Source organism: Amphiura filiformis, chromosome 11, assembly GCF_039555335.1.
Source record: "Amphiura filiformis chromosome 11, Afil_fr2py, whole genome shotgun sequence".
NCBI lineage: Eukaryota > Metazoa > Echinodermata > Ophiuroidea > Amphilepidida > Amphiuridae > Amphiura > Amphiura filiformis.
In genome coordinates, this window is record NC_092638.1 from 56,806,478 (window position 1) to 56,818,929 (window position 12,452).

At 34.0% G+C, this 12,452-nt stretch overlaps 1 protein-coding gene across 1 annotated transcript in view; it reads left to right on the plus strand.

Moving 5' to 3' along the window:
• LOC140165047 (mismatch repair endonuclease PMS2-like) overlaps positions 1-12,452 on the plus strand; it is a 128,206-nt gene that overhangs the window by 83,727 nt on the left and 32,027 nt on the right. The window contains exon 13 of the mRNA XM_072188465.1: positions 436-614. Within this exon, the coding sequence (XP_072044566.1) occupies positions 436-614 (179 nt within the window). The remainder of the gene's footprint in view (positions 1-435; positions 615-12,452) is intronic.

Sequence of the window (12,452 nt, forward strand, 5' to 3'; positions counted from 1 at the left end):
ACAATCTGATATCTACTGAATATTATTACAAAGTTTTGAATATAGCCAAAACAATTTTATAACCCGTTTGTAACGTTTTGAAAACATTTTTGTGTTTGCTGGGATTATAATTCAAAAATGTTTTAAAGGGTTTTGATTTTGATAAAAACGTTTAATAACATTAAATGTCTGGTTATTTGAATGTCAAAAAACATTAAAATGTTTTGTATGTTTTAAAATATTTGTTGCAAATATTTTTGAGCCAAATTTCTCTTCAACACTTACAAAGATTATGTTAGAATATTTTGCAGTAAGTTTAAAGAAAAAAAGTTTTTGGATGTTATGAAAACATTTTAAAACCTTTGACATTTAAACATTTTCTGGCAACCTTTACTAACCTTTTGAGAATAATGTTTGGTGACAATGTCAAACAACTTGTTCTATTATATACCACAGACATCACTACAGAAGATGTTTGCTCCTAGAGCGTCCATGTACCACATTAATCAACAAATACCGTCAGCGTCAGCATCGTCGCCAGGAAATCTGGCAGCCATGTTTGGTAGAGGACCCAAAACATCTGATGACTCGCCTACCCCACCAAGGCAGAAGCTTACCTTAGCTGGGTTAAAAAGGTAGGGTAGTGTTGCTTACTTTTCTGAAACAATTTCGGTATAAAGTAAGATTGCCACTAAAAAAGTCTTAAAATCTGCTGATGAATTTTGGGGTTTTATGGTTTAGCAAATTGTGGCATGCCTCTTAAGGGGGTACTACACCCCTGGCCAATTTTGTGCATATTTTTGCATTTTCTCAAAAATTATAGCGCATTGGTGACAAGTAAGATATGTATATTATAGGGGCAGGACTGCAACTACTGTACTGAAAATTCAGCAACTCTATGCAAGTAGTAATTGATTTATTGATCAAATATTGGTTTCCTTCATTTTTGACTGTAACTCCACAACTGTTGTCTGTGCTGAAATAAAATTCCCAGTGCAGTATTTGTAGTCCTTGCCCCTATAATATACATATCTTACTTTTCCCCAATGCGCTATAATTTTTGAGAAAAATGCAAAAATAAGCACAAAATTTGGCAGGGGTGTAGTACCCCCTTCAGTTAAGTAAACTTTAAGGGTCTTTAATCTTATAATTTCTTAATTATTCATGCACAACATAAATGATACAAAAGTATACACTTTTCAACAAAAGACACCAAAGGAGCCATTTTTTTTTGTTTAGGCAAAAAGCCATATTCTTTACCTTATTTTGGTCAATAAATTCAAAAACCAAGGCCGATATCCAAAAAATATCAAACAGTCCTTGGAACAATCTCAAGATTAAGAATAGAAAACACAAGCCCAAATGTTAAATAAATAATTAAGTGTTTTTTACACCAAATCTGTGCTTGTATTTAGATTCCTTAACTCTTATTTTTGTATCGTGTATGAATTAAGAAGTTGCCACACTTTTACTATTTAGAGGTTAATGACTGCGCATCAGTTGTTTTGAGGGTATTGTGAAATAACATTGTGCTTTGGAACCGAGGGATATTCCGAGGTCTAAAGCACAATGTTTAGATATTTCACAATACCCGAAAAATAACTGATGCAAAGTCATTAAGAGTAGTATTGCGTACCAGTCAAAGAAAATCAAAAATAGTTGGCAGACTTCAAAAAATGGAATTTCTTCTTACTTTATATCAGGATGCAACTTTGGTCGAAGTCTACAAAAATCAAAATGATTTCATCACTGCACCTTCGTTACCATAGCAACGGCCAAAACATCAAAATGACAGGTTTTAGACTATTTCGGCACAAAAACAAAAAAAAAAATATAACAAGTTTCAGGATTCACCATATAAAGGAAAAATAGAGGTAAACCTTGAGAGTTCCACGACATAATTGGCAACATCTAAGCTTTCTAAAAATACAGTTGTTTTAACAAACAGTCTGTCCTACTTGGGATATTCCATTGTTTCAAATAGGGGTGTTTTTCTTAATTTTTGACTTTCTGAAATATAGCAATATTCAATGAGCTGTAACCCCCAAGTGGTGCTTTTTATATGTTATATTTTTCAGTGTGGCTGGACTAGATAGTACTGTACCCAAATAAATAAAAAAAAGTTGCGGTAATTTTAATATAGGCAAACAGTGTTGCCATAAAGATAGGTATTTTTCCATAAAATAAGAGTTAGACCAGGTTAAAAATTTTACCACACATGAAAGGACACATTCTCACATAGTTTTTCTGGACCAGTTTTTCATGAGCAACAATAATTTATGAGGTAAAAATAAAAACCGTGTATCCTGAGAACTTCCTGTGATGGCGCTTTATTCAAAATGGCTGCCAAAATCCAATGAAAACTACTATACGTTTAAAAAGGTCGCATAAAAGATAAAAGTGACTAGATTTCGCATTTGTATTAATGAAAGTAATGTATAACTATGTCAAGGTATTAATTTAGAATGGTACCAACAGGTAACAGTTGGGAACGCTTTTCAAAATGGCCGCCAAAATTCAATGAAAAGCATATATATGGTTAAAATAGTCACTTATGAGGTATGATTGCAGTGGCGTAACGTCATAGGGGCACGGGTTACATGGCCCCAATCGATCTGAATTTTAAAAATCCAAAAAACGGACTGCCACCCACATTGGTTGGTGCCCCTCTATTATGATAACTGGTGCTACGCCATTGTATGATTGACCAGATTTTGGTTAAGCATTGATAGCAGTTATAGGCTAGTAATGCAAATATACGTCAAGATATTAATAGGAAGGTGCCAGGAGGTCACAGCTGGGGGCACTTTTCAAAATGTCGGACCAACACAGTACACCGTTAAACTTAAAATACTCACTTAAAAAGAGGTATAATTGACCAGATCTTGAATACCGGGGGTCACAGTTGAGGTTGCCTTTCAAAATGCCCACCAAAAAGTGCGGCATGATATCAGCCACAAAGCCACAGATAAAAGTGTTAAGAAAGAAAGTTGTCTTTGATAAGAGAATGTAATAGTTGTCTTTGTTGAATCATTCAAATATAGTTGTCTTTGATCATTGTCACCTCTAAGCAAGTGTTTCAGAGTGCTATATAGCGAGCTACAGAGTGCTATATAGCGAGTCAAGATGGCTAATATGATCACCAAATCTCCAAAATGACCAATCAATCAATCAATCACTGACATTTATAGAGCGCCAAAAACCAAAAAAGAATTTGCACTAAGGCGCTATAATCTAGGCACAAAAAGCAATGAATAAACAAAGATTATACAATGAAGGTGAAAACCCTGTGATACAAGCAAAATATACTACTAGAGAATTGTCCCTATGTATTGACAAAGGGCAGGATATTTACTTCCTACTCTTCTTGGTTTCACTGAATTCTTTTATTGTGTGTTTATCTTCGAGATCACTCACATCGATATCACTACATTAAGAAAATTATTCTTCATTATCTAGCCTATCTGAAATCAAAGCGGCATATAGGTCATATATAGAAGAAGATAGCTGCACTATGAGTCTGCTAAAACCTTTTCCTTCTTTGACACCAATAGACTGCTTTGTTCTCGATGTTGGTAAAGAAACTGTTGAAATCACAAGACAACTGTGATTACCTGGCGATAACTTTGGATGTCATTATTGAAATTATTGTCATACCTCTTGTTTTTCTCTCAACATACTTGATGCTTTATGTCAAGGAAAAATGCAACAATGATCAATTGTCTTGCATATAGGCCTACTGGCAAAAAAATGGGCATAACTACACAATACCCACCACACCATGGGCACAGCCCTGAGCTGCTTCAAAGGGAATAGCCCCCTCAATTTGATATTTTCTTGTATTTTGACAAATAATCCCCTATAGTCACATCATAATTTCTTTTACATTTTGGTTCTTGGACAAATGTCTTCAACGAAGCGCCATCTATCTAGTAGTTGGACAAATAATCCCCTACAGTCACGACATGGCTTTTGGGATTTTGGTATTTGGACAAATAATTTCAGACAGAGAGGGTGTGTTGGTTGAAAACAGCCCGACGGTGTTGGTCGGCGAGACGAGTGTCTTTAACGAAGCGCCATCTATCTAGTAGTTGGACAAATGATCCCCCTACAGTCACGACATGGCTTTTTGGATGCTGGTATTTGGACAAATAATTTCAGACAGAGAGGGCGTGTTGGTTGAAAACAGCCCGACGGTGTTGGTCGGCGAGACTCAGTTGAAAACTCATTATTTGAGTACGCCCAAGGTTCCACACCATGGGCCATTAACCAAGTGCGCCCATGTCCAAATAGGATATGCACGCAATTCTTGGTTTTATGTTGGCGCAGTCGGCGCAGACGTAGTTCTGAATTCTATAGAGGGCTTATAGGTCTTGGTTTTATGTTGGCGCAGTCGGCGTACACGTAGTTCTGAATTGATATGGGGCTTTGAAAACAACATGCTTCTTAACAGGACATAGACACACTTGCGTGTAGATCTTGGTTGTCTCATGACCCAGTAAGAGCAGACGTAGTTCTCAATCCGATAGAGGGCTTATAGGTCTTGCTTTTATGTTGGCGCAGTCGGCGTAGACATAGTTCTGAATTGATATGGGGCTTTGAAAACAGCATGCTTCTTAACAGGACATAGACACACTTGCGTAAACACAATGCACGACTAAACATAATGTATGAGGGAATGCCTCGTTCTAACAAGAAAGCCCGACTGCGCGTTGGGACGAGAGACCTTATTTTTTGTAGTATATTTAGAATCAATCGTATCAAATTTTTACTTGAGTTGTAAAAACCATAAAAAGAGTCTCAATCAGTCTCATTAATTTTTATGTATTTTGCTGTTTGTTGATATAAGAAAATATGTAATAGTAAGTGCAATGCATCGCAACAAGACCAAAGTCATATAATTTGGATTCTATTATTTTTTAGAATGTAGTTCAGCCATCAATTCAAGGGAGAATTTTCCCAATTTTAACGTGATAAAATGGACTTTACAATCCATACCCGATGACCCCTTTTTTTTTTTTTTTTTTTTTAGTTGCGGCTACCCAATGAACCCCTTTCTTTGGTTGCGGCTACCCATAACCCCCCTTTTTTCTATAATAGCATCATCTAAATGCAACTAAACAATGCAGAAACCTGTCCAATTTTGCTTCATTTTTTCACAATTATGCCGAAAGTTTCAAAATTTTGCTACATTTTGTCACAATTTTCTACCCGATGACCCTTTCTTTAAATCTTATACTCGATGACCCCTTTTATATTTTGTTTGTACCCAATGACCCCGTAGTTTTAAAAATAACGCTTTGTACCCGATATGCCCCTACTTGCATGACTCGGTAGGTACATACCCGTCACTTCCAAAATTGAGTGCCCCCCTCCCCGAGGTTCAAGTTGGATATGGTATACAAATGTGACTCAAAGACAGAGATATACCATATACACAATTATTGTTTAATTCTTGATGGTTTATTGATAGTAATAACAAAATATAGGCCTACTTACAAAATTGGATGCAAATATAAGTGAGATGATTGTAGTCATACAGTTCCCCGGGATACAGTTATAACAAGATTAGAATGTACACGAATTTGTTTGCCTTATACAGAAAGGTGTACAATAGAGTTGATAATGGTAATCATGGCTATGTGTCATTCTTTTGAAAATATGCAAGCTTCATAAGCATGTAATTGAAGATTCCGCATGTTTTGAAGGTGATAATGATACTTTTTTGATAATTTTGGCTATGGAGCACGGGCCCAAAACGAGGAGGCTGTATATTGCACGTCCCACGGCTGGTACCAGAGGATGATTTTTAAGTCTTGCGGTTAGCATAGCTGTGGGGGTGAACATGACACCACTGCCCGCCCACTGCATACACATGTGCATGGTTAAATTTGAATTTGGACAGATATATTTACAATAAAAACACCTTCAAAAAGTTGGCCGATTTCACATTTTATGTTATCTTATCTACAGAAGGTGTGATTTATCCTTCGTGCATACATCACTTTACATCTGAAATCGACCAAGTAATAATGACACACGGACAATTCTTAAACAACATCTTTTGCACAGAGTTCAATGGGATTTGAAAAATATAGTGGCAGTTGAAACTCAGAGGATGATTTTAAAAGCACTTCCCAGCAAGTCTTGCGGTTAGCACAGCTGTGTGAGGGAACATGACACCACTGCCCGCCCACTGCATACACATGTGCATGGTTAAATTTGAATTTGGACAGATATATTTACAATAAAAACACCTTCAAAAAGTTGGTCGATTTCACATTTTATGTTATCTACAGAAGGTGTGAATTATCCTTCATGCATACATCACTTTAGATCTGAAATCGACCAAGTAATAATGACACACGGGCAATTCTAAAACAACATCTTTTGCACAGAGTTCAATGGGATTTGAAAAGTAAAGTGGCAGTTGAAACTCTAGTGATAACACTTTTACAATGCATCATGGGGCTTCCTTAAATCATCCTCTGGTTGAAACTCTAGTGATAACACTTTTACAGTGCATGATGGGGCTTCCTTAAATCATCCTCTGGGCTGGTACGTTCAATCTCAGCCCATTGTCATTTTGACAATTCAACAGGAAGGCCTGTTTCCATTGCTACATTCTTGATGTCTTATATTAAACGAAAGTACGATTGCGGATTCGAATGATATTGTTGATTGTAACACATAATAAGTTCTATGTTAAAGCTTTGTTTTACATTACCTAATTACAATTGGGTGAACAATGTGTTCGTATGTTTACTGCGCTCTGTACAAAATAGAAGAATAACATTACATAAAACCCTCCACCACTAAATACTTACAAATTAATACATGAAGAAAATAATATTTAAACTGGACTACTTACTGCCTAACATTTTGTGTCTTGAGCTGTTTAAGGTGGTTATGCAGGCATTATAAAAGTGCTCTAAACAGATTAATTGAGTAGACCAAAGTAGGCCTACACTGATCAATATGCCTTTTCTTTGGAATCAATCGGACATAGGCCTACGGTTTTCAAAATACATCAATTTATATTTTCTTTGTATCGTATTGTCTTTATCAATAATCAATCAAGTCAATAAGCTAAAATGACTGGAGAAGCTCATTAACATATAATTTTTGCCAATATTTTGCTAAAAATCCATGCATAAATGTTAAATTGGGGGTACTTTTATTTTGCATAAATTTGCCCTGAAACTTGGTCAAAGTGTTTCTAATATGTTTTAATGTATTATATAGTGAAGGCCAAGTTCAATAATAAACAACATGTTTTACATCCGACTTATTCAAAACAAGGTGGAGGAAAGGGCATTTTATTTTTAGAGCAGAATCGTGAATACCCATAATTATAGTTATTCTAGCATACACTATGTCTGCACAAAAGAGGAGAAATCTTTTTATTTGTTATACTGACATATAGGACCCCCTTATTTATCTCAAAACATTCCTAAAGTGTTTCTAGTTTATTAGCAAGGCATATATTGTTTTGTTAAAATAACTGACTTTCACAAAATACAAATTTAATTGAAGAAACCTCAACAAAGGAAACAAAGAAGACGTGAAACATGTTAATTTTGTTTATTTGGCCTAACTTAAGGGCTATATGTTTTACATCCTACAGCATTATCGTTGCTCAACAATGTAAAAACGTTTTTGTAACATTCCTAAAACATTTGTGAAAACTTGTACAAATCATTCTAAACAGAATGTTATTTTGGAGTTGCAAAAATATTTTGAAAAACATGTTTGTCCAAGTATTTACAATCACGTTTTTAAAATGTTTTCACGACCTTTATATAACGCGACATTTAAATGTTATTAAAATGTTTTACGTTCTTATAACATTCCAAAAACATTTTTGAAAACTTTGTACAAATCATTCTAAACATAATGTTATTTTGGAGTTGAAAAATATTTTGAAAACGATGTTTGCTCCAAATATTTCGTTTTTATAAATATTTACAAATGAAGGTAAAATGTTTCTAGTAAATGGTTGAAATTTTAAACAGGGTCAGTCCATATCAAATCAACCAATTTCTGAAAAAAAGTTCCCAGGTGACCCTCTCAGATTTTGATGAAATTCCATCAGAATATTCTTTTGTGGCCACAATGAACCCATACAAAAATTTGGCTTCATAGCCCATGTCGTTTTTGAGAAATGGCCCTTTGAATTTTGGCCCGGACCACCCCCCCTTTTTTGGCACTCATGAGTGTCATTGGTGATTTTACCAACTTTGGTGGCTCATAACTTCTTGTTCTGAACAGATATAAAGCCGCAATCTTGGATTCTAGCTAACCTTATGTCATATGTTCAGAATCTGGCTCTAAATTTCAGATATCTGCTTTCCTTTTAAAGTTATGAGCATTTATATGGTCATTTATTCAACCGCAAGTGTGATTTTGTCATTTTGGGGGTCCCCTGGTGTCAAAAATATGTGGTCATATGACTCAAATGTCATAGATACATTGTCTATAGGTACATATCTAAGCCCACAAGCAAGTTTGAGCAAATCAAACCATTAATGGAGGAATGGGCGGTATACGAAGTTGGGTTCGGGTGAAAATTTGCTGGAGACCCCCCTCTTTCAGACCAATGGTTGACCATGTTGACAGTTGAAACATGAATTGAAATTTACAGCCCTGAAACATACTTATGAGACCTACCTAGAAACAAAAAATCAGCTTTGGTACTCAACTCCATCATAGTTAGATGGCAGCTTGAAAATAGGGTGGAAAACCTACTATTTCTTGTCTAAGGGTGTTGAATTCAGCAACCATGACAACAAAATCAGCAAAATTTGACCAAGTTTTTTCACAAGTGTCATATGAAATTTGTTCTGGGTGTGTTTTAGAGGCTAATAAACACATCTAGAGTGGTCTGTAATGTACGAAAAAAAAATATGCACATATAAGTAAAATTTTGCATATTTTGTTGCCATGGTTGCCAATTCAACACCCTTAAACAAGAAATAACAGGTTTTTCTCCCTATTTTCAAGAGCCATCTAACTATGATGGAGTTGAGTACCAAAGCTGAATTTTTGTTTCTAGGTAGGTCTCATAAGTATGTTTCAGATCTGTAAATTTCTATTCATGTTTGCTCCAAATATTTCGTTTTTATAAATATTTACAAATGAAGGTAAAATGTTTCTAGTAAATGGTTGAAATATTAAATGTTTTTGCTTCCTAAGACTATGTATTTATTATCAATATCATGCCTTATACTCTGTTTGACCAAACTTCCTATTCAATCATGAGATGGAAATTTGTTTTTTAAGATGTATCCGGGAGTTGTATAACACTTTCAATTTTCATTTCATCACGCTCTAAAACAAACGATTTCTTATGTAGGGCCTATTACTTTGTTTCGTGATGAAAATCGTGATGTTTTATTTCATCACTCACGAAAAATTGATTTCTTATGTATTACTTTGTTTCGTGATGAAAACCGTGATGTTTTATTTCATCATCACGCTCTAAAACAAACGATTTCTTATGCATTATATTTGTTTTGTGATGAAAATCGAGATGTTATATTTCATCACGCTCTAAACAATAATTATAGTTACATGCATTTTAAGAAAAAAATCTTATTAAAACAGTATGTTGTTTAGAAAAAATGTAGAAAGTGATGATGATGATGATGATGATGATGATGATGATGATGATGATGATGATGATGATAATGTCTCCAAAAGTGTCCCGGGTTTTTTTCTTGCCCTAAATCGTGCGTATCTATTAATAAGGCACTTCAATAATCAATAATCAGTCCCATGACGGTCTCCGCTAACTAGCTACTAACTTGGGTTATGGGCGCTGATTTTCATGTTCACTGTCACTTACTCATCAGCGGCACGACCCTTTGTCAATCACCTTCAGTACCCCATTTCGCATACTATATAAGAAACTCATCATGATGATCGAACAGAGAGAACTTTAAATGTAGCTTGTACCGTTTTAGTGTGGCATTCTTCAGAAGTGAGCGGTCCGTTTACCAAAATTTTCGGTCAAATCTCCATTCAATTAACACGGGAGTTGGCTAGCTATGCCTTCCCCTCACTCACTATTTTACCAAAGTACCAAATTTCTGAACATCTAACCTATAGCTGTAATTTTAGGTCATGTACTTTTAATATTGGCCGGTTAAGCCTAACCCTAACCCTACCACAATATACTGCGGCCATTTTGAAAAAGTCCACTGAACCAATGTAGATACATTTTATGCAAAAAACCCGGCAAAAAAGCTTTCCGGATTCGGTTTCAGCACCCAAAATGGCTATAGAATCCACTCGTCTAATAAATGATTTGCAAAAAATGCTATCATTTGCCCAGGTACGGTATTGTGCAAAATTTTACTAAACAGCAGAGTAAAATCTTTCCCTTACTCAACACCGGGTAATTTTACTCAATTCATGTGATGTTTGGTTTATAATGTGATTTTTGGTTTACATTGTGATATTTTGGTTTAAAATGTGATTTTTGATCAAAAAATTAGTTTTTGGTCTAAAATGTGCTTTTTGATCAATAATTTGATTTTTTGTTGGTCAAAAATCAAAATGTGACTTTTGGTCAAAATTAATGTGATTTTTGGGTTGGAAGGTGTTTTTGGTCAAAAATGTTATTTTTTTTTGTATGTATGATTTGTTTTCCTTTTCTAAAACATCTTGTTTTAAAATTGGGAAACAAATGATAATGACGTAGATATTCATTTGTTTTATACACATTACCCACCTAAAAAATGCGGACAGTCCTATATTGCATAATATGTATTTCGATTGAACATCTGCATTTTGTACCATTCAAAGAACAGTAGTTTTAGCTAGTAGTAACTATACAGTTAATATTGATGAGAATTTCAATAATATGATAAATTCATAGTCCCTCTTTAAAAATAAAATGTTATCAATTTCAGACAATTGAGGCCCGATTTAAGGGGGTACTACACCCCTGGCCAATTTTGTGCCTATTTTTGCATTTTTCTCAAAAATGATAGCGTATTGGTGAAAAGTAAGACATGTATATTATAGGGGCAAGGATTACAACTACTGCACTGAAAATTCAGCAACTCAAGCCAAGTAGTTATTGATTTATTGATCAAATATTGGGTTTCCCTCATTTTTGACTGTAACTCCACAACTGTTGTCTGTGCTGAAATAAAATTTCCAGTGCAGTAGTTGTAGTCCTTGCCCCTGTAATATACATATCTTACTTGTCACCAATGCGCTATAATTTTGGAGAAAAATGCAAAAATAGGCACAAAATTGGCCAGGGGTGTAGTACCCCCTTCAGGAAAGTTAAAAATGAGAAAGAATCCTCACTTTGCAGTTTTTTATGTTTCTTATTATTTTGTGATGATAAAAGTAAGGATATTTTAACACTTTAGAAATTTCTCGTTTGTTATGTTTCTTATTACTTTGTGAGGAAAAGTAAGGAATTTTTGTATTACTTTGGAAATTTTTCACTTGTTATCATCATGTTTTGTGATGACAACAGTGAGAATTATTTTCATCATTTCGCCAACTTCTCATTTGTTATGTTTAACGTTTCTTATTATTTTGTGAGGAAAAAGTGAGGATTTTTTATCACTTTGGAATGTTTTCATTTGTTATATTTCTTATTATTTTGTGATGAAAAAAGTTGTTCATTACGACGCAAATTTTTCATTCATTTTTTAAAATTATTTTGTGATGAGATACGTGAGGATTTCTATCACATTCAAATATAATTAGATATGGCACGATTTGGGGAGAAATTTTGGCACCTATTTTTGGACATCATAATAATTCATCACTTTTTTCATCACTTTGAAAACAATATTACAAAATGCAATCAAACAATATCAAGGCATGGAATAATAATATTAAATTTCTCAATCCATGGGCTTAAAGCAACATTGTACATTATACAGACAATTTTAAAAAATCCAAGTAATTTCAAAATCTTTTTTCCATACAAAATAATGTGAAACGTAACAAATGAAAAATTTTAAGTGATGAAAAAATCCTCACTTTTGTCATCACAAAATGATAGAAAACATTAAAAATCAAAAATATAAAAGTAGTAAAAATCCTCACTTTTTTCACCAGAAAAATATAAGAAACATAGTAAATAAAAAATTTGCAAAGTTATGACAAAATTCTCACTTTTTTCCTCACAAAATATTAAAAGACATAAAAAATTCAAAATGTGCAAAGTGTTGAAAAACTATCACTTTTCCTCACAAACTATAAATAAGAAACATAACAAATGAAAAAATTACAAAGTGATAACAAATCCTCACTTTTTTCCTCAAAAAATATTAATAAGAAACATACCAAATGAAAATATTACAAAGTGATAAAATTTCGGGTTGGTACAATTTGTGACCCTAACTTCTCACACCCGACTTTTCAACCTAAAAATTTCAGCCAATATGGTACATATTTTCTAATGATTTAAGCAAAATATTTTTTTTTAATTCTCAAAAACA